Source organism: Vulpes vulpes, chromosome 13 (assembly GCF_048418805.1).
Source record: "Vulpes vulpes isolate BD-2025 chromosome 13, VulVul3, whole genome shotgun sequence".
In the NCBI taxonomy this organism is placed as follows: domain Eukaryota; kingdom Metazoa; phylum Chordata; class Mammalia; order Carnivora; family Canidae; genus Vulpes; species Vulpes vulpes.
Window position 1 is genome coordinate 98,452,942 of NC_132792.1, and position 26,751 is coordinate 98,479,692.

A 26,751-nucleotide genomic window follows, 5' to 3' on the forward strand; every position below is an offset into this window, starting at 1 on the left:
GGAAGCAAGTGGGCATATGTATGATACTCATAAGTTCCATAATAATAGGTTAGGGGAAAAAAACGCATTTTAGGTGATATTTACATCAGGTAAATTTTATGTGACCCAAAATTTTCTCTGTAATTCTCTGTAAACTTCTACGCTTCTTTTTGAATAACAAAAATTAAATTTGGTATTAATGTGGGAATGATTCAATACAGAAATTTGAATGTAATATGTTCCAAATGCTTATAACTAGAAATTGCAAAATTATTGCTGGAAGTATTTGAAAAGTCCAGCTTCTTTTCCACTATTCATATCATAGAATCATAGAATTTTAGAATAGGATATAATTTGTTTACTTTTCATGTTTCACTTGGCTGGAACAAATAAATAAGAGGCCTGACCAAGTTAATTTTCTGTTAATCTAGTTTCAATTTCTCCATAAAAATGAGACAAAGCTATTGTATTTTCACAGAAAAATGGTGTTGGAATATTCCCCAGTTGAGTATTTCATTTGACTCCTTATCAAGGACAACCTCTGAACCACTGAAAGTAGATTATTGAGCTCATGTCAAAATCTTTTAAAAAGAACTTTTAAAGACTTTCATTGGTAACTTGTCTGAAGACTTAACATTTCTGATTTTTCTGTTTAATTTACAACTGCAAATTGAAGTAAAAACTGGTACCTCTGCTGGATAGAGAGGGGAGAAATAATAACCATTTGTTGTGTTATAGCCCCTTGTTGAAAACCAGTAATAACCAATTCATTCATTCATTCATTCATTCATCAACCAAAAATACTTACAGATTGATATCTGTATGCCACATATGTGCTAGGTTCTAGGGATGGATGCTCTGAGGACTCCTTATCCTGAGTTCTATGAACCAGGGGTTAGAGATAGACAAGTAACCAAATAAAAAGAATTTTGAATATGAACTCTCTCTGCTTCTGTTTTGACTAAGACATTGATATAATAAGCATAAGAAAGCAAAGTCAACCTGAAACAGGTTCTCCTTGACACATAATTTATTAATAAATACACTGGAATTCATTCCTTAAATTTTGGATCCCTTGTCTGATTAAAGGCTGTGAGAGATGCAAGTCTGTTGAGCAGAAAGAGGGATTTCCTTGGAGGAGTTGGTGTTACAAGCACCCAATTTTTGCCCCTAGGGGTAGGGTGGGAAGAGAATACTACTTTCTTCACCTCAAGCCTTTACTATGATCACTCAGAGAGTTTGCTGTGTGTTATGAGAATGGGGGCCACCTTAGACTGGGGTCTAGCTCTGACATAGGAATCTAGAGGTGACAGAGTGGTGATGAAAGTTGCTTTCATGCGGTGCAGGGGTCAGCCTGGAGTTTGCCAGAATAGAAGATGTAGGAATGCTTCCCATGGGAAAAAGAGCCAGGCTGGAACCATCTGTTTCTGCTGCTAACCAGAAGTGGAGAGCTGACTGCAGGCCTGCCAAACAGAACACATCCCCTTTAGCTCAGCTTGAGATTTGCAGGTGAGGAGTCCCTGGGGATGGAAATCCCAAAGAATTAAAAATCAAAACAAGACAAAACCATGACCTATGAGGAAAAAGTCAGCAATGATCATTTGCCAGACCAGAGAGCTCAAAGTTACCTAACCAGTATTTTTCTCTGTTAAATCTGGCAATTCTGCTTACTTTTGCCCTCTACCCACAGCCACATGAGCTGCTGTCAAAAGAGAAAAGGGGCATCAGGAACACACAGGGCAGAAGCTGGTTACACCCCCTTCATGGAAGTCTGGCAGCTGCCAACTGTAGAACTCAGCAAGGGAAAGAGAGAGCATTCTTAACTTTGAAGGTTGAGGGATTGCCTAATATCTTGGGCAGAAAACATTCTAGTTAGTCAATCTAGTTTTGTGAATTAAAGCAATCACAGAGCTGACTCTTTCATGTGAACAAGTAGGAAATCGTGGGGATCTGCCAACTTTCCTTCCAGGGATGGGGAAGATTATCTCCACTGAATAAAAGCTTAAGGGGACAGAGAGAGACAAAAATAAATTTGTGGTTTGGTCCCATCCACACCCACATCCACATGCCTGATGGGAGAAGCACAGGGCTTTAAGGGGGAGACTCAGCAGAGGCACCTAACATGGGCTTAAGGGGGTTCAGGGGAAATAACGTTGTTAAAGAACAGAAGGGATTTGAGGATTTCTGTGCAAAGATGGAAGATTAAACGCTTTAACTCCCTGCCAAGTTCCCCATAAAACAATTCTAAAGTGATTTTTAAAAGTCTTAAGCCCCAAAGGAAAGGAAGAAGAGAAAAGTAAGCAATAACTACAAAATTTTGTAACCTGGAAAGCAGATGGATGAGAGAATGATGGTTCAGCAGAAGTGGGAGATTGAATCCCACTCAATGTACGTGGGACCCACAGCTCAGAGATGGGTACTGCCTGGAATTTGTAGGAGAGGGAGCATCAGAAAGGCTCAAATGAGGGGGGTTGGTTGAAAGTTGGTTTTTGAAGTTGTCAGCTTCCTAGATCTCAAAAATCAATAGCCCTGGCAAGAGAAGGATGGTGTACTTTTTCTAGAGAGAGAGAGACTGAGGTAAGTTGAGGATGGAGCTACCATACTGAAATAGCATTAATGAATGTGTACAATACCGGATGTTGAGACCATCTCCCAGCCCTTTTGCATTCAGCCTGCAGACGTTGACCAGCCAGGCCTTCAACTTCCATGCAGGAGACTGAAGAACATACTTTGGATAATCTGGCCAGCCTTGGCACAGAGAGCCAAAGATGGGGATATCCAGGGTTCCTCACCTAAGCTGCCAAGTCAAGTCACCTTACAGTGAAGTTCACAGCTCAGGAGCCACACTTGTGTTTGGAGGATTTGGTCCCCAGACTTAAATGTGAGTGATAGTCAAGGATAACTAGGCATCTGATGTGGTAGTACAGGAAGTGCAATATCTGAATCATAGGAGATTCAAAAAGACGAAAAGGAAAAGTGGATGTAAGGGACAATTCAAGTAAATATACTGGACTTGAAGGATCTGAGTTTGAGATGGAAAAAGCTCATTGTATGCCTGGAAACAAAATAAAGTGGATTAAAATCGGTGCAAGACATATCCTTACAAAATATCAATGTGCTGGAGAAAATTGATGTGCCCATAAACTGAGGAAAAAGGCAGGGATGCGTGGGAGATGAGGGGAGCAGGGAGAGAAGGAGAAAGAGAGAGAGAGAGAGAATCAGTATAACAAATAGCATCATATTTCTCACCTTCCAGAAGCCTTCAAAATTTCTATTCCCAGACTATAATCAATTGTCAGGATAAATAAATAAACGGCAATGACAACAATGACAAAGAGGAAGGTAGAGAATAGGAGAGACACGGGAGAGAGGCAGAGAGAATTCCCAAGGTGATGGTGTAGGGAGGTCCTGGGGTGGCAGAAACTTACAGGTTAAGGAGGTCCAGCAGTCCAGGCTGGATCCCACAGAAGGCTATAGAAAAGGGTTTTTCATAAAGGTGCCATTGAGAGAATGCCTGCTATGTCTCAACATCTTAAGAGGAGATTTGGAAAACTGATGAAGGGTTTGGAGTTAAACCGATAAATACATACAAAATGAAGAAATGAACCCTGAAAGATTATTATCAACCTCAGGCGAAACAACAAAAATGGAAGAAAAGCAAAGAAAGTATAGCAATTCATGACTCAACTGTAAAGAGCATGACTGTATATGTATTTGTGTGTTAGAAACAGAAGGGAAGATGATGAATCGGCTTTAATAGTGGCAAGTCCATAGACCAATGTCTAAAACCTCAAACTAAAAAAAAAATAAGCAAGTAGCAGTACAAATATATTATTTAGAGACATAGAAGCAATTGCCAAAATATTTAGTTAAAAGAAATTAAAGTAATTGCCTTTAGGAGGAGAGGGGAACTGGACAGAGGGGCCAGACCGATGTTGTAGGTAGGCAAACTTTGTAGAACTATTAATATAGATGTTACAAAACACCACTAAATTATTTTGAAGTGAAAGGTAGAGTGATGGTATGTGTTTCTGGGGCTCACAGAGCTCCAGTCAGAGGACATAAGATATGTGAAGGCCCCAAGCAAGATAGGGAAAGTGAAGCTCCTTTGAGGAACTGAAGAAATTCAAGGTGAATGTGCCAGTCAGAGAGAGGGACAAGGTGGGGAGAATCAAGAGATGAATCTAGAGGATGAGCAGAGACCAGATAATGAATAGACTTTAGTTTTATCCTCAGGATAATGCAATTCCAAGGAAGGACACTTTTCCCTGCAAGTAAGAGAAAGATTAAATGAAAATAGCTTAAATAATAAGGGAAATTTATTATGTCCTATCCCATAACAAGAGGTCTAGAGGTAGGGAGGTTAATTCAGCAGCTCAGTGATATCTGGCAGCATCAGACTCTTCTCCTTCTATTCTGCTTTCCTTGATGTGCTAGGTATGTCTCTCAGAATGGTTAAAAAAGCCAGATATTGCTTCCTCACACAATAGCATCCAAAGGGTAGAAGGAGGGAAAGGCCACGTTCCTTCCTCATGTCTTTGGATCAGTTATTTATTGAGACAGAACAAACCACATCCAAAATTAATGGCCTGTAACAATCACCATGTTAGGTGCTAATGAGTCTGTGAGTCAGTAGTTTGGGTTGGGCTTAGCTGGGAACTTCTGCTGTTCTGTCCTAGACTCACTCATTCTCCTGCAGTCAATTGGTGGCTTAATGGGGGCTGGACTGTGTAAGATAAGCTCCCTTACCTGTCTGGGGCCTCAGCTGGGATGACTGGGATAGCTGGCCTCCCCGTTCCAAGTGGTCTCTCCCAGTTGACTAGACTGGGCTCCTTCACACGGCAGTCCTGAGGCTGTGTTCTGAAGAAGTGAGAGCTGCTACAAGGCACCTTAAAGCCTAGCCTCCAAAAGCCCACAAAACCACCCAGCAACATTCTATTGGTGAAAGTGGGTTACAGGAGCAGCTCAAATCCAAGGGATAAGAAAAGGATTTGAAGAACAGTGAAGTCATATTGCAAAGGTACACATAAACAAGAATGGCAGGAGTTATTTTGGCCATCTGGGAAATAAATCTATCACTGCCTCCTTTGAAGAGTAGAGAATATTTTCTCAGATGATGTCACACAAATTATTCTCAGGCCCTTTCCTAAATCAATCATAGGGAGGGCAATCAAATCACTCTGGTTGGATAAGCATAATACAAGTTGACTCCCTGGAGCTGAGGACCCATCCTTCTCTGGAGCAAAAGGATTCTTGTTGCAAAAACATATGGGTGGGAATTTGAATAGAAAAATAAACCTCCTAGATTTTTCTAGAGGTATGTGATTTCATTTTTAAAAGATAACCTTTAAAAGACAATGATTTCATTTAAAGATAACTTTTAAAAGATAATTCTGAAATGTGATTTCATTTTTAAGAGAGAATTATTCCAGGCAGCCTAGGTGGCTCAGCGGTTTAGCACCGCCTTTGGCCCCAGGTGTGATCCTGGGGACCCGGATCGAGGGCTTCTCTCTCTGCCTGTGTCTCTGCACCTCTCTCTTCCTCTGTGTCTCTTATGAATATATATATATATATATATATATATATATATATATATATTTTTTTTTTTTTTTTTTAAGAGAGAATTATTCCTCTTGCTTGGAGGGAAGCAAGATGGAAGATAGGTAGACCAGTTGCAGGGTTTCTCAACTTTAGCACTATGACATACTGAGCCAAATAATTCCTTGGTGGGGGTAGAGGCCTATCTTATGCATTGTAGGATGTTTTGAAGTATCCCTGGCATCTTCCCTCTGGATGCCAGAAGTTTACCTCCAGCTCTAACAACCAAAATGTCTACAGACACTGTTAATTATCATCTGGGGGACAAAGTTACCCCTGGTCGAGAACCACTGGGCTTGGAGGGTAGTGCAATGATTTAGGTGACTATTGCATTGAGCTGAACCAAGGTAGAAGCAGTAAGGATGGAGGCAAGAAGGAATGAGATCTTCAATTTGGCAAATGATGGGGAATGAACATGTGGCTGACAGGTTCTGGTCTAGACACTCTGTGGTTCGGACATATAAGAGGAGAGACAGACTAGGAGAAAAAGAGACAATTAGTTCAGTTTGGGACACATTCAGTTTGAGGTGTGTGAGGAAGAGGCCTTAGAGTAAGAGTCTCAAATTGGTGATACTTGAGCCTGGTCCAATCTTATACTTATGTTCTTTGTCTCTATAGTAAAAAACAAAACAAAACAAAACAATAAACCCCCAACACATTGGCCAACATTTCAGATTTTGAGACTTCATATGCATAATTTAAAATATTAAGTTTGTCTAAAATATTAGACGATCAGAACATATGGGACCCAAGTTGCCAGATGACAAAAATCTGCTGAGCTGAGTTTGTCCCAATTGGCCCCAGTCTCCCCAAAGGCCTTCTGGATTCCATCCGATCGCTGGCCTGCTTACCCCATAAGAATTTGAGTGTAGAATCCTTGCCTTGGTTGGACCTTTCTGCTTTTTGACATAGATGCAGCTATGAGAATGATTCCCATAAGCTCCACATTATGTATCTTCTGTGCGGCCCTCTGACCCATACATTCCAGTCAGACCCTCTTTTGTCTTTCTAAATATGTCATTCATTTTTTTCCCTTCCTGATTCTGACAGTGATACATGTTTCTTATGGGAAACAGAAAATACAACACACCTGGTATCCCAAATCTTACAGTCCTCTTGGGTTTTGTTGCTAGATTTCCATATATACCTGGATGTAGCCAGCAGGACTCCTTTGCTGCTTCCAGGAGGGAGCCGCCTCTCTGTCTCAACTGGGGTGAAGCAGAGTTATTTTTCCAAAGTGTCAATGGAAGAAAATTAAGCAAGCTTGTATTTACCTCTCTGCTTTTTGTGCATTTTAAGCCCGTCGTTCGGAGGGTTGCTAAGGAAAAAAAAAAAATCAGTTTTTGAAAAGCTCAAGAATTCAGGCAATTAAGTATTTTTCCAACATCAAACAATTCTGTAGTCAGAATTTATTACCCCTTGTGTCTCTCAGTGTTTCAAGGAAACATTTTCCATTCATGTTAATTTGTTATCTCAAATGCTTTTTAAAATGAGCCTTAAGTGTACTATTTGTAAGTAGGTGACAAAGTTCTTTTTAACTGCTTGAATAATAGAAAAAAAATGACATGCTTCTTAGAGAACAAAATGGGCCATGATAATGTGAGGGGGAACATGTAAGAAGGGATGTAATGGTTAGAATTAAAATGACGTCTGACAATTACTTTCAATTTGAACCGAGGTGAAGAAAATCAGAATTACAATACTCTTGTGATTAAATTTTGATGAGATGAAAATGTCATCATTGTTTGATGAGAATTTTTTATTAGAGTTCAAAGAATATGAATGATTTAACCACAATGTACCAACACCACAGGGCTGAATAATCTGTATCAGTTTTTCTCCACTCTTTCTTACTGCGGGTCACCAGAGAAATCTCAGCTGCTGTCATTCTTCCTTGTTTCTGCAACTGCTTCCATGAGATTGGCTTTTAAAACAACAAGATAAAGCTTACATCCTTTGTGATAAGTTTTGACATTGAAATCCTGGAGTAGGTTAATGTGGTGAATCATTTCTAGAAGCCATGTCCTGAGATTTAGGCTTCTAAGTTTTTGTTTTCAAAGAAATACATTTTGGAGGCTAGATTTCTTGAGGGAAATGGGGAGATCCTGCTTTCATCCTGCGTTCCTTGCTAAAAATCAAGATGCACTTTTATTCCATGGGAGGAGCCTGTTTCCCTTTGGCCTGACATTTGACAATTAAAATTGAGATGGGGGCTCAAGTCTATGGAGGACAAAGCATAGTCCAGTTCTCTTTGGGGCACTGATTCAATATAGGATGACAGGAATGTGCTGACTTAGCACAGGGACTTTCTGTGCAGGGGGCAACTGCTATGCTAGCAGCTTCTGTGCTGGGCCGGGGGTGGGCAGGAGTACTAGCAGGCCCCCCCACCCTTACTTGGCTGTGACGTGGGATTCCTGCCCACCCTCCCTCCCCCTGCCCTGTTTTTCCGCTTTCCCCTATGGGAGCCTGAAATTGAATCAAATGGTTTCTCATAGTCGCTGGGTATACATCATTATATTTCAAAAGACTGTTGTCTTCTGAGAGTCTGAGTCAAAATATTTAGGGACCCAACCTGCAATCCTGTCTTCTGCAAACACGGAGGTACGCGGTGTGTGTTCAGTTCTATTTTGTGCACGAAAATCTTTCTCCTCTGTCTTTGCAGGAAAGGGAAAGTACTGGCCGCGGTTATTCTATTCAATTACTTCCCAGAGCTGTTGCCGTTGTAACGATGTTACAACTTAGCCCGCTCAAAATAACTTTTATTTTATCTTATTTAAAAAAAATGCAGTCTGTAAGGGTGCCTGGTGGCTCAGTCGGTTAAGTGTCTGACTTTTGATTTCTGCTCAGGTCATGATCTCAGGGTTTTTCTCTATCTCTGCCTATACCACCCCCTGTCCCCCACCCCCTGCCTAAAATAAAAACAAAACACACAGAAGAACCAAAACTGTAAACATGGGACTCCTGGGTGGCTCAGTGGTTGAGCGTCTGCCTTCGGCTCAGGGCATGATCTCAGGGTCTTGGGATCGAGTCCCACATCGGGCTCCTGGCAGGGAGCCTGCTTTTCCCTCTGCCTGTGTCTCTGCCTCTCTCTCTGTCTCTCGTGAATAAAAAAATAAAATCTTAAAAAACAAAAACAGCAGAAAACCCAGAAATATAAACCTTATAGTCTGATCTAGGGTAAGCTCAGACTATTTCCAAACACCATTTTATTGATTCCCTTATTACAATTTATTTTATTTTATTATTTTAATAGCCAGGAAATTGAAGCTAAATAGTGGAAGGTATATTGTGTAAGGGATGTCTGTCATGAGCCCTGCTCAGTAAAGAAAGAGTTTTCTTGGTCCTTCGAAGTCCCTTTCAAGAACATTTTGTAAGTTTAGCTGATTTATCTTTGTAGCATTTGTACTTGAATATTTACATAATTGTTTCAAAGGTGGTCAAAATGATAATGAGAGGTGAGGTCGGGAACAAATGAGAAGTTTAAACACACTGCAATCTCTATTGGATATGAAAAGTCAAAGGCTTGGAAAAAGCAGATATGAATGTTGGAGTAATTGGAAGCCTACAGTACCACAGGGAAGATACAACACAGGGCAGTGCTCAGAATAGTCTAGACAGACTGCCAGGGTTCAAATCCCACATTTACCACTTTGTAACTATTCGGCTTTGAACAAGCTACTTGCATTCCTTAGACCTCTGTTTCTTCACCAGTAAAATGGGGATAATGGCAATACCTTCTTCGTAAGGTTTCTATGAGGAATACATACACGAGTGTGAAGTGCATGTCTGGTGCACAGTAAGTGTTCAATCATTGAAAAAGCTATTATTGTTATTATTATTGAAATGTAGAAGACCTTATCAGTGACTTCACAATTAATCTCTGATTCTCTTTCCTGGATCAAGTGAAAAATACCTCAAATAGTGATCTTTATAATATTTTCAAAAGGAAAAATATCAGGGGTGCCTGGGTGGTTCAGTGGATTAAGCATCTGCCTTTGGCTCAGGTCATGATCCCAGGGTCCTGGCATCGAGCCTCTGCATTGGGCTCCCTGCTCAGTGGGGAATCTGCTTCTCCCTCTCCCTCTGCCTGCTGCTCCCTCTGCTTGTGTTCTCTCTCCCGCTGTCAAATAAATAAATAAATAAATAAATAAATAAATAAATAAAATCTTTTTTTTTAAAGGAAAGATATCAATGAAAAAAAAAGTCTGAAATTATCCAAAGTATCCCCATTTTCTTTTTCTTTCTTTTATTTCTTTCCCCAAGATTTTAAGTAATCTCTACACCCAATGTGGGGTACAAACTCACAGCCCTGAGATCAAGGGTTACATGTTCCACTGACTAAGCCAGCCAGATGCCCCAACACTCTTTTCTAAGGTCTGTGATACTCCAGGTCTGTAAGTACTTAATATACTGCCCTTTGTTGGCATTGTACAGAAGGATTTCCTCTTGCATGGATAGAATATATTTCTTGCCATTTAAGGAAACATGGGTGATGGGAAATTAAACTGAGAGATTAATGGGAGAAATGGAAGAATTTTTTGTGATTTAGGCAAATAATTTAGGGAAATGGGATTAACTGGAATGTGAGATCCAATTTTTGCTCTACTGAGCATGAGTGGGGAGGGGCAGAGGGAGAAGGAAAGCCAGAATTGCAAGCAGGCTCCACACTCAGCACAGAGCCAATGCAGGGCTCGATCCCACGACTCTGAGATCATGACCTGAGGCAAAAATCAAGAGTTGGATGTTTAACAGACTGAGCCATCTAGGTGCCCTTAGTTTTTACTTTACTCTTGGATATAATCTTGGGTAATTTACTAAATCACATTGACACTTGGTTTTTTTCATCTTTGGAAATGAAAACGATGGTAATGGTTACCCCGTTTAATAAAGATTAAGTGATTGAAAGTAAGATTTAGAAATTATAAAGCCCCATATATGTACTCATAGTTGAAAATTATTCTAATCCATGCATTTCTCCTCTACCTTTCTGACCCATGGCCATGGTTCATAAGGGAAGAAGGAATACAGGCTATGATTGCCATCTGTTCACAGATGAACTTCGTATCTCCAGATTGGAGTGTTTCTTGCATTTACTCATCTATTCACTCCATCCATCCATCCATCCATCCATCAATGCTTTTACTGAATACTAGCCATGTGCTATAACTATGCTATGCATAAAGCTTTCAAAAATCAGTGCCATGGTTTCTCAGAGGTTTCTATGTACAGGGTAAGCTCAACTCAGCTTTCTAGAGTTCTCAATGTCTCCTTAAACCTGAGGAATGAAGAGGTAGAAAAATGAAAAAAAAATAGTAAGAGTTATTCAGGTGACATATTGTTTTGGACATTTTCCAAGCAGGATAATTATCTAAAATCAGGTTGACATTTATATCTCTAGCTTCCCATGCTTGTTAAAATACTTTTCTTGCTGAAATACTCATTGAGCTAAATTTCATCTAACATCTGGCCATTGTATAAATATAGCAATGAAAACATGTCTTGTTGCCTACTCATTAGGTATAAATTTTAGAAATCCAATTAGTGTTTTATACTTTCTGTGCATGTTTTCTTTGATTTTTCTTTAATGTTTGGTTTGAGCTAATTTCAGTCTCCTAAATGGAACTATAAGAATTCACATATTTAGCACACATCTACACAATAGCAAAAACCAACTGGATTGAGGTATTGTGCTTTGTAGTATTTCCTAAAGATTGTGAAGTATTCCTTAAGTTCTTTATTCATTCGTGCAATGAGCACATATTGAGCAAGATGTCAAGCCTTGGTGCTCAATGCTGAGGAAGAGGGGAGGGGGGGCGGATACGGAATAAACGAAATACCATCTTAGCCCTTAAGGAGTTTAGAACCTAGTAGGGGAGACAGATACCTATGCAAACTATTTCACTACAATGTGAAATACTACTATTGCTATATTGGCGAATCCTGACACATGCTGTAAGAGAGGTACATATCCATTGGGTTCTGAAGGCACCATTCACTACTCATCCGATGTACACACTACACACTACAAAAATGACCCTCAATTCTCCCCTAGGGAGCCTATAACCTCTCAAAATTGAGGAGCCCCTCAAACTAAGAACCCAAGGGAGTGTCCCAGTACTCATGGTGTCTACATTATCCATCTGGGTTGCTAGAATCTGCCAAATGCCCTGAGGATGGATCATCTATTTAGCAATACCAGCCTCACCTGAGTCACAGTTGTTAAGGTCTTCACTTTTAGACTCCCTGGAATGACAGCTGATCTTCAATGGCCTATTCTGCATGGATGTGAACATTTAGAAGTAAGCCCACTAAACACAATTTTCACTGTGTACATCAGGGCCCACTATAGTGTATACTCTGCAGCCTTTTGAAACATGCCTTTCATTATATAGATCCCACCACCGTTTCATTTGGTGTTCATTATACTCAAATAGCTAAGTCTTTGGGTCATTCTAAAGGATGCTCTTAAGATCTAACTTGGAAAAGCTGTGAATGAATTTTCAAACATTATCAAATGCAATGCCTACCTTTTAAACAGTAAAAGTTTATTTGCACAGATTTAGTAATATGAGATACAACATAATTCATGGAAATCAACCACAATGCTGATACTTAATAGATTATTCCAAATATTAGACATTACAGTTTAAGTCTCAACATTAGCTCTGACTTTGAAGTAACATTTTCAGTTAATAAATAATTGTGAATATGACCATATGTTCAGTTTATTCTCACCAGTTTATCATGAATTACAATTGTGATTTGGGTCATAAAAGTGATAAACAATTATATTTTCATAAACTGCCTGTTTATTTAATTAATCCTGAAGAGAATCTAAAAATATATTCTCATGGGTTATATAAATTAGATGTATTTTTTAGCTCTTGGATTTTACCATGCATGGGTAACACTATAACTGCTTTCATAGGATATGGTCATTTGCAAAAGTGAGTGGCCCCAGGTTTTGAGCACTGAATTAAATGTCTTCTATGTATTTCAGAGAACTATGAATTTCAAAAGTTAACTGTTATTTTGGGGTGATCTATAAAGTATTACACTACCAAAGCAAACACACAAAATTGGTGGTAAAGAAAGTGAGTTTAGTTCATTACACTTTCCAAATAGTAGTCACATCTTCCTAATAATTTTGGTGCCATACACATATTAAGAAAGACAGAATTACTTTCAGGTATAAGATATTCTGCATTTGCACATTCTATAGGGCTTATAATGAGAAGTTATATCAGCCTTATATTGTCTGATAAGGCTCTTTTTTTGAGCTCCTACTGTCACGAAGGCAATTTGTCAAACGTTCATGACACGTGGGGATAGTAGCAACATGCTGCAACAAAGGGCCTCACCAGGATTAATTTTAGTGTTTGAATTTGCTATTCGATTTTAGAATTTTTCTGCTCTTTATTGAATTTAAACCAGTAAGTAAGTTGCCTGGCTTCTTGGCCTAAGAAGAATATTTTGTCCTATTTGGAATCAGACCTCTAATAATCAGATAGTTTAATGCCAATATATATGTTATTCTAATATTTATAATCTCTTTGTGACATTTTCGAGACTGAGTGACAGCTAGTACCTATTAACTGCATTAGAAGAGTCAGAAAGGGTAAGAATTTATGAAAAGCATTAAATGGTAGAAACAAAGTATAGGGATCTTACATTTAGGCAACAATTTGGGTACCAGAAAATATTTCCTTCCAGTGTAAAAGTTTAGGACTCTGAAAAAAATGCCAGTTGCAACAATGAAAAAAAAATATTCAAATTCTGGTCCCCCAAAGTTTCAGAAAGCCCCCAAACCTAAAAATGACTCTTACTCTTTGCACTTCTTTTGACAAACTATATACATTTTCATTGTAGGGACCATCTTAAGTTTTGGGGCGCTTGTATTTTTCCATAGGGAAGAGATGGTTGGCATTGCTTCCTTGCTGGGTATAATTCATTTATGTCCTTCCAGTTTTTTCTCTCTGATCTCTTTTCTGTATATCTGTCAGCAGCACTCTCCTGGGAGCAGCACGATGCACTTCATTAATAAGAAGGGATTAAAGGAAAAAGCCCTCGTCTCCTAATACACTTGGATAATTTGGTGCCATCCACAAGGCAATAGACCCCTGCTGCATAGATGTCATTAGAAAGGTACAATTTCATTACTTTTTACTGGCAGAGCCTTGAGTGAAATACAAAATATGTTGTCTCATATGCAGGGGAAAAAAGTGCTAAAGCTTTCATTCACTTCATGCTTCTAAAATAGTAGAATGCAAAAATATATTTTATGGTTTTTACATTTATATTGCTTTCCCTTAGTAGTCCTTGAAGTCAAGCTTTTATTAAACACTGAGCAAAATCAAGATTAAAAAGGAAATTATTTACATTCTTAAATCCTAAATGAAATTCATATTTTTAGTAACTAACACATACCTACTAAGTGTCAGGCACTCTCCTAGTTGCTGGAAAACAAATTATAAAAACATAATTCATGCTTTTTTTTAAGCATTAACATATTAAATACTTTAACTCAAAGTGAGTATGAAAGTGAGCATGTAAGAAGTAAACCATATGGCTGAATAAAAGAGATTGTAAGCCAGTAAATTGTAAGTGTATTTGAAAAATCTGTTTAACTTTTCCTCGTTAACCTAGCATTTGAGCTGACTTGTTTGCTGCTGGTTGATAACATTATCTTTTAGGCTGACCCTCCCCCCCCACCATGTTAAGCCTTTAGTGGTATATTGTGCAAATGTTTGAAAACACAGGCATAAACCATCAATAGAATCTCACCCTACTTCCTATAGATGCTGCCCCAAACAGGAAATGATGGGTCTCACTGGTGGAGAATGTGGCTCACCACGCATCTGAGCAAGGGGCCTGGAATTTAGAAATCTGCCATAAAAACCATCAGTGACACTCCCAGGCGCTGCCCTGGTGTGATGACTCCCTGGGAACCGTGCGCATCACTTTCCTAGCACCGAAGAGAATCAGGTTTAACAGTGGTCCATTATCTCACTGCCACAGACACACACCTACCACTAACACTAAAAGGTGGCACACAGTTGGAACCATGCATGGGAGAAGAAAGCCCTTGATTATCAGCTTATTTTCAAGCCATTCTTTGCAGTGATGGGTTTTTGCTTCACTACCAGCTTTTGTTCAGTCAAATTGACATTTGCAGCTCCTTGTCTAAGATAAAGTCTAGCCTAGATGGTTAATATGATAGAGACTGGTTTCCAGAGACCATTCTACCAACCTAAGGCACAGCAGTACAGGAAGTACAAAATATCTTGACAAATAAATGAGTCAGTAATGAAAGTACTTAAAAGCTGCGTTGGGCTACTGTGTAGATTATCTCTGCAAATCAAAGATTGGTTATCCAATCAGCATTGAATTCTGAGTGTTCTGATGTCCTCACCCTTTTACCCTGTAACCATGGCCTTCCTTGTCTCTCATGCATTTTAATTCACTAAAGTATCATCATACATTACACTGAAGATTATCAACAAATCTCATGAGAAGTGAGAGAGCAACAGAAATGGGGACTGGACAGGGCCACTTCACACCTTCCAGAGTGAGCGGAGCTTCATAACAAATAGTGAGGATTCGGCTAGTCATGTTCTTGTCAAAAAGAAATCTCAGCTAATGTTTTAAATATAGATAACCGAGTCACAAACAAACACCCCCCCAGTTTTGCCAATAAATTAAAAATATAAGCAAAATGGTTAAGTGGTTAAAAGCTTAGACTGTTAACCTCATGGGGTGTATTTGAGGATGTGCACTGAAAACAGATCAATGGTTTGATTCCAGAATATAGATTTCCTCTTTCCCTATGATTTGTTATAATGGTAATTTTTCTTCCATTCCAGTAAGACCTTATGAGACTGTTTGTCCTGTTTTGTCATAATGCGTGTTTCTTAGGATTTGGCTGTTTTATTAGATGGAACCAATAAATATACAGGGTTTCTGAACATTCTTCAAATTTCTGGGCTTTAGGTCCACAATACCTTGGGCACTGAGGAAGAGGAAGGAATATTATGAATTGGAGTTCCGGTTGAAAGTTGGGTATTTGAAATATAAATGGAAACCGTTCACAATATTGACCCTTGTCAATATTCTCTTGCCGAGGTAGTTTATAATAAGGGACTGCCCATAAAAGAGCTGGTTATAGTTCTCTCTTGAATGTGCATGACTCTGGGACATACTGTCCCTTGCCATTGAAAAACTTGACTCAGTGGAATAAATAAAACGAGAAATGGCAATCCCAGAGTCCTGGCCGAGGAGGAATAAGCTGATAGGTATGTCTATTAAGTTCTGTCAGGCAAGACTTAACCAAATCCTGATACACATTTTTAAATCGATTATTCATAAATGGTGACAATGAACTAGATTCCAATTTGCTTTGGGGACACTTTAAGAAGACTTCTTTTTTAGATTTGGAATTCAAAATAGGTTTCTTCCATTCCTCCCTGGTAGAACAAAGAAATAGTTCTTGTCTAGACTGAATAATAAGACATGAAAAAACAACCCTGCGAGTGTCTAATTTATAACAAATCTGTTTCCTTAATGGGTGGAAGGAAATCTGAGGACAGTTCTGAGGGCTCCTGTCTGTTTTCAGTGCCACCTTCTAGTCATACCGACGACAACACCTCGCCTGATGGGTCCTTCCCTTTCTTCTCCTCGCCCCGGTCAATGTCAATCACATGCACCACTCCAGGTTTTAGGATCAAGTCCTCAGTCTCCACCTGACTCCTGTTGTCCTCCACTTCCATGTAGCTCCGCTTTGTTTGCTGGGTAGCTTTGCTGAAGGCTTCTTTCAAACGACGTTTGAGTTCAACATCTGGACAGAAGACATACTCGTAAAGGCCACCAGCGAGGACAGCTCCTATGATCGGTCCAACCCAATATATCTGGGAGAAAAGATGGGAGAATTATAGAGTGAAAGTGGAGGAGAACTATACCTTTGACCAATTCATGAATATAGAGCTTAGCTGGTTTACATTAAGAGAGCAAATATGTTGTGCAGAAGATAGCAGGATTGAAAAGAATAAAAGAACATATACCATATGCATGTCAGAGATCCATAAATTGCTAAATAACATTTGAACAGAAAACAGGGAAAGACAATTTTCTCTTTTCTTGCTACTATTAATTATTTTCTTTCCATTTTCTGATAATCCTTAAAGTCAAGTGAGCTCCTCGTTGATGGTACTGCACATTAAGTGCACTCTGAGAATTCTTCAACTAAAATAGAAAAAAATTTTCTGGTGACCACTTATCTTATTTTCTTAATATTGCCATCTTATGTTGGTTTTCTACATAATCGTGATCAACATCCAGATTTTTTTCAGTTGAGCCTTAGTTATTCAGCAGAGCACGAAAAATGGAATCTTAGCTCCACCACTGAGCAATTTGGTGAGTTCTTATATCAGTTACTTAACTTCTTTTATTATTTTTTTAATATTTTATTTATTCACTTGAGAGAGAGAGCGTACGAGCGTGGGGGTGCGGTGGGCAGAAGGACAAGCAGACTCCCCACTGAGCAGGAAGCCTGATGGGGGACTCCATTCCAGGACTCCTGGGATCATGACCTGAGCTGAAGGCAGACACTTAACCAACTGAGCCACCCAGGCGCCCCAGTTACTTAACTTCTTAAACCTTAATTTCCTCATCTGCAAAGTGGGGATTATAGTAACACATATCTCATGGGTTGTAAAAATTAAGTTGAAATAATACTTGAGAAGTATTTATTAGTTCTAATTTCATAGTGGTCAGCTCATTCCATGTTTCCTAGACAATTTAAAATTGTATGCGAGTAGGCTGGCCATCAGTCATTTTCTGTATGTTACACGCTTTTCTTCCTTAAAATCTGGCGATTTGATTTAATTGAAAATGTCATGGTTTGTTCATTACTCTTCTGGCAGAGCACTTTCATCCTAACAGTTCTAACCATGGTCACTTGGTGGAAAATAAACCAGTACTGAGTTTATGAAATGATGGTTAGTTGAGGATTAGCAACTCCATAGGATTTTTAATTCAACAAATGGAAGCTTCTTATCATATTGTTATTGTGTCTAGAATAAACTAAATCTTCAGTTTCAGGAAACTTCAACACTTGCTTGGAGCACATATATGCAGCAGAATATTAGACAGATTCAGTGGAGCAACAGAAACCTTGCTTATTGAGCCAGCTGTACTTAGACTTGTATTAACTCACATAATTCCAACAGCAAACTTTGAGGTAGATATGATTCTTATTCTTATTTTAAGGGTGAGAAAACTGACACCCTGAGAGAGTAAGAAGCTTGCTTAAGACGTCACTCTTAGCAAGTGCCTGAACTGGGATTTCAGGTCTGTGTGATTTCAAACCTCCCTTTTGAACTACTACACTGCTTTCCATGATACTTCACTTTTCTCATTTGAAAAAAATACGAGGCATGCTTCTGGCTTAAGACACTCTTGGGAAATTAATTTCACATAGCATCTTCATCGCAAAGTCTAAAGAAAATTCAAAATGTGAACTGTAGCTGAGCACATATACTTAACATGGAAACTACTTGTAGAGTGGCTGCAAGAACCAAGCTCCTTATCTTGAATGGAAAGAAACTGTGTGGAGATGACCTTCTCCATGCCCTTTCAAAGGAGAAACGAGAGCCCTCCTCTAAATGTCTTTGCATTCTGTTCCTTTGATAAGAGTTCATTAGATAGATTCTATTCCCCATGGTAAAACTCCCAAAAGGGAGACAAGGGACTGCTAAGTAATTATAATGCATTCCTAAAACACGTACGAAGAAGACATCTGGCTACACGCTCCCCAAAAAGATCAAATCTTTTTACTCTACCAAAACAAAGTCATAATGTACTTTAAAATGACTCTCAAAATTTGTAAAAGTAAATAGTTTTAATTGCTAAAAATACAGATAGAGATTATGAAGATGAAAATTAAAATAATGTCATACTTAGAAAATGCACCATTAATATTTAGATGTTATTCTAGTCTGTCAATCTCCATCTGCAAATCTGTTGTAAATTAGTTTTAAAATCTATACAACCATTACTACAGAATGGACATTTGTGTTCAATAAGATTAAGTTTGTTATAAAACAGCCAAAAAGGGGAATTTAATTCAGTCAACAAGCTAAAAAGTTTCCTACTAATTAAATTCTAGCTAGCCTACTGCAACTAGTAGGTAATTAATAAAAACATATATTTTATACACATTTTAAAGTCCTCATAACTAAAATTAAAAAATTGTTAGTTTTCTAAATTTTGATTACAAAAGTAGTTTGAATTTAATAAAGTTGAACTTACAGTTCTAGTTTTACCATAAGCAACTATGTACTGCCCATTAAAAATTTCCATTCCTGTTAATGTGTCAAATGTGTTGAGATATAAATGGATATATCAGTGGCAAAATGACCAATCTCGTGGATGCTATATATTGACATTCTTTTCATGGCTCAGTCTAAAATCTTGCTTTTGAACACTGAGTCTCATTTTTTAATGATAGAGATTACTTTTAAAGACTCACTACTCTTTTCTTAGCAGTGAATGTCTATAGTATTCTTATAATTTGTTCTCATTTGTAATGTACACTATGGCTGAGTGGATGTAACTGGGTCAATAACCAGTGTGTGAATGAGATTAAAACATAAGTGACATGTTGTTATATTCATGAATTAAAAATAAAAGCTGTAAAATAGCATTCACAGCATGTAAATGATTATAAGAGGTAGCCCTACTTGAGGCTGGCTTACATAAGTCTCATATTTTCATTGGTTATTATAAGTTAGTATATGAGTGGCCTTAAAACTGTCACATTATTCATTTAAGGGATTTAAATTCCTTTGTTGTAAGAAACACTTGAAATAAAATGGATAGCAATATTTAAAAATGGATATCACTACTCTCTGGAAGCACTGCCACCACATTAATAAGGAGGTTAGCCATGAGGCTGGAAAGTGTGCCTCTTCTGAAAGTCACTTATGTTTCCAGCTCTAGCTATGGTGATAACAGCATAAACATCTGTACCATTTATTCTTCTCCATCTGCAGTTCAAATGCTTCCAACTTACATACTATTAATTGGGTTCATGCTTTTGTAAACAAAAAAGATAAATATTTTTGCTATGGGCAGTGCTTGTAAGCATTTCTTTCTTCTTTGTCTTTTTCTTTTTTTGTATATATTTTGTTATTGCCAGGAAGGCTTTACTTTCAATTATTTAAACACCATATTCACCATACCTCCCTGATTATCACTTGGTCCACACAGACAACCTCCATGTAAAATATATTCTGCAGCAGTCTATCAGATATAGTGCCCAGAGCAGTGCTTATTAAAAAAGAAAGACTGTTACTAAAGGCCCCAAACAGATATAAGATGAGACATTTTAAAGTAGATTTGTGCTAGTCTCTCCTTGGTCTTTATGAAAGGTGTAGTAAAGTGGGGAGTCAAGGTTGGGAGGAAGTAAGACACCTCTCGAGGAAAGAAAAAGAAAGAGCTCCATGGGTAATTGTCCTCAACTGTAAGAGGACAGAAACTGTCAACACAATGGTTACCCAGTGGTTTTCCCAATTTCCCATGATAACTGCAGGTCCAAAGGATCTGGCGGGGTTCATGCTGGCACCAGTGTAATTGATCTGTAGGGAAAAAGAAAACAACTTCAGACATTGCTGGAACAGGACTAGTAGCAGGAAGCATTCACTGCAATTTGCTACCATTTGCCAAGTCAAATGGTAAGTCAAGTTAGAGGAACGGTCTAGATGTTAGCAGCCATATCAAGATGCTCATCATAAAGTTAGCAAAATAATCACCTAAAATGGACAGATGTGGCTGGATACTAAAGAACTACATCTGTAAAACACAACATCTTTAGGCCAGTTCTAGGGTGGGGATAAATGAAATGAATCAGTTATTTAAATGGACTTGCAAACTTACTGCAAATAAATGTCCAATCGCAACAGAAAATCCAATTGCTAAAGCTACTGAACCGGTGACATCAGTCCGTTTGGAGTCACAGCTGGCAAAAATAGTAAACACCAACTGAAATGTGATTATCAACTCCACCAGGAGACCGTGACCAGCGGTAAGATTTCCATGAACCTAAAAAGAGAAAAATGCTCCATCTGAATTGAAGCACAAGTACATTTTCTGTGATAACATATCATTGTGAAAAGCATATTTCATCGCTGGAAAAGACAATGGCTAATTGGAGTCATCTGTTCCACCCCACAAGTGAGACACTCCCCCTGCATCCAAAAAAGGAGGAATAAATTTCCACTCATTTTGGGCCATCACAGATAATTAATTACTCCTACAATGACCAAGCGGGAATTTGTGCTGAATGTCCTTTTCTACAAAGGAAGCAAAATGTGCTAATGCTGCATTTAACTTACAAAGGAGTTTCTGGAGAGTCTTGTAATTTTATAAGGCAATGATTAAATCCTTTAATTAGGTTTAAATTAATTAATATATATTTCAATTAAAATTTAAACTGTGTGTAGTTTTTAAATCAATCCTGGTGTTGAGCTAACATCTGATATTCCAAATCAGTTAAGAACAAAAGTAGGATCAAATGCCAATTTATTTTTTTAAGTGTAATCCTAGGTATAGATCATTTTAAATCTCATGAACATGACAAGAAACAAAATTGTTTCTTCTGCTAGTGAGCTAACAAATAGTTGCAATAAAAATGCCTTAACCTAAATATATAGTCTAGTATAGTCACTGGGATAAGAGCGAGAGCAAAAAAGAACACAATTTTTGTGCCACCAAGACTTAATAATATTCAAGTCACTTGATAGCAAACAATGATTATGTATGGATACATTCAATGTTGCTGGGATCAGTTTTCACCTCTATCAAGAATCATCAGAAATTCTTTGGGAATAAGTTAGCGATTTTAGGAAAGTCTCTCAGGCCACCGGGGTATTACTTAGCAGAGTCTGCAAGAAGCCTGGAGTCCCAGTTTGAAAATAAGAGCTAGGGACGCCTGGGTGGCTCAGTGGTTGAGCATCTGCCTTTGGCTCAGGGCATGATCCTGGAGTCCTGGGATCGAGTCCCACATCGGGCTCCCTGCATGGAGCGTGCTTCTCCTCTCTCTGCCGGTGTCTCTGCCTTTCTCTCTGTGTCTCTCATGAATAAATAAATAAAATCTTTAAAAAAAAAAAGGAAAAGAAGAGCTAAAGATGCTACCGTGGTGACCCCCAAGCCCCCCACCACACTGGGAGGTGTGACGAGGTAGAGAATCCCAGCTCCAATGATGGCTCCCAGGCACTGTGCTGTGACGTAGAAGACAGACTTGGCGATGCTAATCTTCCTGGTGCACACCATGGCCACGGTCACAGCAGGGTTGATGTGGCCGCCACTGATGTGGCCAAAGCACTGCACCATGGTCGCAATGCTGAGTCCAAAGCAAAGAGAGATGAGAACCATGTCGACAGGTAGTGGCTTTTCTGTTCCACCCCAGTTGATGGTGGATCCGAGGCTGAGGAGCACAAAGATGAGCATAGCCAGAAATTCTGCTGTGACTGCCTTCCAGAAAGCTTGAGTCCAGACCCCTCGGAAGGCCACCATGATGCTCTCTCTCTTACACAAAGGTCCACACTTGCTGAAATGAAAACAAATTGTATCAGTCTACCAAAGCAGGGTTCAAGAATTTGGGTGAAGACTCGAGGACTGTAGCCTAGCCGGACTGTGGGGAAGGGCCCCCTCAAAGGTTATTTGCATATCAAGAAAGAATCCTTCCAGAAAACCTTCTTAATTAATTGTCTCCTTAATAGTAAAATGGTGATGCTAGCCTCCTTTTATTAAATATTCGAAGATCATCCAGTTGCACTGATTTAGAAAGGAAAATGTCTAAATAGAATTTCTTTCTCTTTTTTTTCTAAAGATTTTATTTATTAATGAGAGACTCAGAGAGAGAGAGAGAGAGAGAGAGAGAGAGAGAGAGGCAGAGACACAGGCAGAGGGAGAAGCAGGCTCCACGCAGGGAGCCCGACATGGGACTCGATCCCGGGTCTCCAGGGTCAGGCCCTGGGCAGAAGGCGGCAAACCGCTGAGCCACACAGGCTGCCCTAAGTCGAGTTTCTTGAAGAATTAAGAGGGAAATATATTGACCTCAGAGCAAGAGTTAATCCCCTCAGAGCAAGTTTTTAAGTTTTCTTTCTTTTTTTCTTTCTTTTTTCTTTCTTTCTTTCTTTCTTTCTTTCTTTCTTTCTTTCTTTCTTTCTTTTTTTTCTTTCTTTCTTTCTTTCTTCTTTCTTTCTTTCTTTCTCTTTCTTTCTTTCTTTCTTTCTTTCTTTCTTTTTCTCTTTCTTTCTTTCTCTCTTTCTCTCTTTCTTTCTTTCTTTTTCTTTCTTTTTTTTTTTAAGTTTTTAAGTTTCCATGTACTTTTAACATGCCATTTATATTTTGAACGTAAAGCAATTAAAAAAAATAGGGAGATCTTTTGCAGTTTTGCACTTCGATGCTCCAAAATTCGCATTCTGGGCATTCTGCAAATGGGTTTGTGGGGCGTGATTCTCCTCTCCCCCAGCAGAGACTGCGGATTTAGGCGGGAGGCCAGCGAGGAGGAGCCCTGAAGGCCGTCTTTGGAGCAGGTAAAGTCGTTCGGGGGAGGGGAGCTCAGGGTGACCGGCAGGGGTGGTGGCAACCGGCGGGGCCTGGACAGGGACACTCCCTCCTTCTCTCGGGCGGACCTGGACGCGCGGCGCTTGGCCGTGTCAGCCTCCCGGGCGGGTGCCAGGTGGGCAAACAGCAGCCTCGCAGCGCCGGCCCCGCCCCCGCCCAGGCCCCGCCCCGCCCCCGCCCAGGCCCCGCCCAGACCCCGCCCTCCCCGCCCAGGCCACGCCCCCCGAGTCCCAGGACTCCGCGACAGCCGGGCGGGGCAAGGCTGCATCCTGGCCTCCGTCAGGCTTTTGCAGGGCTGGGGGCAGCCCCTTCGGGTACCTCACCCTCCGTCCACCCGCGAAGCTACCCCTCAGACACGCCTCCCCAAAGGGATCCTGGAGGCCGGGGTCGCGCCCCAGGCACCCCGCCCAGTGCGGGGACCCGCGGCGCGGGGCGGTGGGCAGGGGACCGTGGTCCTGGGAGCAGAGGCCTCCACGCTGTTCTCCAGCGTCTTCTTGGCGGCCTCCTCCTCCTCCTGCGGGGCCCAGAAGGACGGCGGGCGCGCCTCTTCTGGGGGCCCTTGCATGAGTGTGTTGGGAAGCGCAGGAGGGTGGGGGCAGCAAGACAGCCTTTGCGAGGAGGCACCTCCTTCCTCCAGTCTGTTCTCCTCTTCGGAGCTGAGAAGGGATGCGGCTTGAGGGATTTAATGCCAGCTGCTCGTTTGGGCAAGAAGTGGCTAGAATTCCCCACATGGAGGGCAATTACTCTAGTTACTCGATTATTCCAGGCACTTGCCCCTCTCCGTTGCCTGTTACAGTCGTGAGAGCGGAGAGCTGTGGAGAGGCCCTGATCACCAGAGGACTATGAAAAGGGTATTTGAACAGATTAGAGTGTTTATAGCTTTCCCCTTGGTATATAAGGAAGAGAACCCCCACCCCCACCCCCACGCCTTGCTGTTCTCAGGAGCCTGGGTTCTGCATGAGCAGTGGGGAAATGCTGTGCCAAAAAGGGCTAGGGGAATGCTCCCCTGACCTTTAGGATCTCAGGTCAGCCTCTGCTTTGATAAGGGACTTTGCTTCACAGTTGGCAGGAGAAACCCACTTTCTGCCCAATCTGGGGTGGCTCCAGAAGGGGGACAGCCAGCCCCGACCTAGGTGTCCTCTGCTCCTGAACTCCTCTAAGTGAATCATGTAATTACAAGAAAGCCCAGCTGGGCGGACAATGACATCATATTCCCCAGAGGAAGAGAAAATAAAGAGACAAAACAGCACTTGGAATGGGGCAGGGAGGATGCCCTGGGAGAGATACTAAAAATGTCCCAAAGGGGGCGAAACTCAAAGAACTCAACAGATTGGAAAAGAAGTTAGGAAGGGGGCTTTCGTGCTCACCAGCAGCGCCCCGCCTCCACCTGCGGACGGCAGGGCAAAGGGGCTACCAGAGGTGCTGGTGGTCTGTGGCTGGGGACAGTGGGAAAAAGAAAAAGGACAAAGCAGGAAGGGAAGGAGGCTGGTGGGCAGGAAGCCTTAGGTTCCTTTTCAGCAGCACAGATCACCAGGAGAGGCGGGCCCTGGCAAAAGGCCGCCTCCTGGCCATACAGGTCTCCCTCACTTTTCCCAGTCCCCCCAAGTTCTATCTCCCTGCCTATTCGCTCATGCCTCTCCAGAGACCTAATTTAAGAAACTCAGTTGCTCTTTCAACTTCAAATTTGTATCAGCCAGAGAAATTAAAACAGCATCATCATCATAAAAAACAAACAACCAAACCAACCCCCAAAACCCCAAATAGAAAAATATGCTCCGTAACAGTGCATTTAGCTTTTTTGGAAAGCCTACAGAATCTAATCTCCGTCCAGGGCAGAGCTGAACAGCCTCAGTTAGCTGCGAACCCCAAAGTTCCCAGGCAGCACATACATACCCCTGGTCTTACAAGTGCTCACCTGGGCAGGCACAGGCTGTCATAGCTCCTGTTATTATCGGCAGTGTTCCCTTATGCGTTCACACTCACTGAAAACGGATCAACACTATTTGTTTTGCTTCTTTCGCCCCAGAACAAAGGGGGTTTGTTGATGTGCCCGGGTTGTACTGAACCGGCCACATTACTTTCTAGCTGAACACACAGCCTGATCCACTTCTGGGCAGCTGAACCTCCGGGTGAGTAATTTTTCTGATGAAAAATACTGCAGATAGATTCACCTCCGTAGGGTAATTTCCCTGTGCAGGTGCAGGTCTCCAGTATTTGGAGGATTTGGCAACAAAGCATCCTTCTTTTCCTGCTACTTTCTCTATGCTTCTCTTATGAATATGCCCAGTACCCAGATCTAAGAGAATCACCTACCTACCCTCTAGTTTCCTTCTAGATTCTGAGACGGCACATCTATCTATAACAAAGGAGTCAAAATTTCATCTTTTGGCCCCGTTCTTTGTCCCCTGAGGGCAAAGAAGGACTTACCCCCACTGCCTTGCTGCGGGTCTGCCACTCATGCCTTCCCCGGCCAGAGTGCAGCTCTCATTGCCTGCCCCCAAGCTCTGGGAGTCAGATTACGGCCACTTGTCTGATTGGGTTTTTGGAGTGAAGGGGTGGAAAGACTCTGCACCATGTGGCAATCGTCAAGTTCTATTTGAACTTGAAATAACTTTTCTCCACCTGATCGTGGTAGACACAGGGCATTTCAGGAACACAAACTGTTTGCTTACATTGTATTTCTTTAGCTGGTAATCTTTGAAAATGAGGATTTCCTCAAATTTTATTTGAATTCTTCCCACCACAAAGAATTGCTGAGAGTCTGTCTTGTTCGGTTATGTGTTGGGGTTGAAATTGGGCACCCATGAGAAAGCAGATCTGTGTTATCCAGCAGTTGAGATAAATTGAGATCTGGGCTGTAGTGCATTTGCTTTTGGGAGGCTGAATATTCAGTGGGTTCTATTTGAAGTTTTTGACCTGAGAAATGGCATTTTAAGTACAATGGGTAAGTCCATTTGTAGCCTGGGCAGCACTGATTTGAATAATAGGAAAATATGAAAAATAGCAAATAAGACTACTCCAGGGTGCTCCACTGACTGTTACATTAGTGACAATTATTGAGTAAGAAGTAGCAAATCTAAAAATGTGGAGTTTGGGTGGGGACAAAATTTTTGGAAATCGTAGGTAAATTTAATATCTGCAAACCTAGGGACAAGATTGAGTACATCATTTGTGGGGCCCAGTGTGGAATGAATGCATCACAATTACAATTTTTTGCTTTCTTTCTTTTTTTTTTAATTTTTATTTATATATTTATGATAGTCACACAGGGAGAGAGAGAGAGAGAGAGGCAGAGACACAGGCAGAGGGAGAAGCAGGCTCCACGCACCGGGAGCCCGACGTGGGACCTGATCCCGGGTCTCCAGGATCGTGCCCTGGGCCAAAGGCAGGCGCCAAACCGCTGCGCCACCCAGGGATCCCAATTTTTTGCTTTCTTATCTTGTTTAGAGACGTGGGATTTGGGAATGGCTGAAAAGCTCTTAGAAAGAGGACTTAAAATTTTGAGTGTGAATTTCAGAGGAGCATTTTATTATTGTCTCAAGCATTCTC

The 26,751-nt window shown here is 40.6% G+C and overlaps 1 protein-coding gene and 1 long non-coding RNA gene across 3 annotated transcripts in view; one reads left to right on the plus strand and one right to left on the minus strand.

Annotated features, from left to right (window-relative positions):
• Positions 1–12,101: 12,101 nt before the first annotated feature.
• Positions 12,102–25,822, minus strand: AQP4 (aquaporin 4). 2 transcript variants are annotated; one of them, XM_026006503.2, is made up of 5 exons: positions 25,630–25,822; positions 21,766–22,180; positions 20,509–20,673; positions 20,130–20,210; positions 12,102–16,481 (listed from the first exon to the last, which is right to left on the minus strand). In XM_026006503.2, exons 1-5 carry the CDS (start codon positions 25,659–25,661, stop codon positions 16,203–16,205), a joined length of 972 nt encoding a protein of 323 aa, XP_025862288.1. In that variant the 5' UTR covers positions 25,662–25,822; the 3' UTR covers positions 12,102–16,202. The 2 variants fall into 2 exon arrangements, with proteins under 2 accessions (XP_025862288.1, XP_072588208.1); XM_072732107.1 differs by having other exon boundaries at positions 25,118–25,720.
• LOC112925708 (uncharacterized) overlaps positions 25,275–26,751 on the plus strand; it is a 44,984-nt gene continuing 43,507 nt past the window's right edge. The window contains exon 1 of the long non-coding RNA XR_011996212.1: positions 25,275–25,331. This is a non-coding gene — a long non-coding RNA (uncharacterized lncRNA). The remainder of the gene's footprint in view (positions 25,332–26,751) is intronic.

What these genes read in the sequence shown, in the direction of transcription:
- AQP4 (XM_026006503.2), bottom strand. Translation starts at nt 25,661, where the DNA reads ATGAGTGGCAGACCCGCAGCAAGGCAGTGGGG. An exon ending in CGATTGGACATTTATTTGCA is followed by an intron (nt 20,211 to 20,508) that starts GTAAGTTTGCAA and finishes TTTTCCCTACAG; the next exon opens with ATCAATTACACTGGTGCCAG. An exon ending in GAAATTGGGAAAACCACTGG is followed by an intron (nt 16,482 to 20,129) that starts GTAACCATTGTG and finishes CTTTTCTCCCAG; the next exon opens with ATATATTGGGTTGGACCGAT.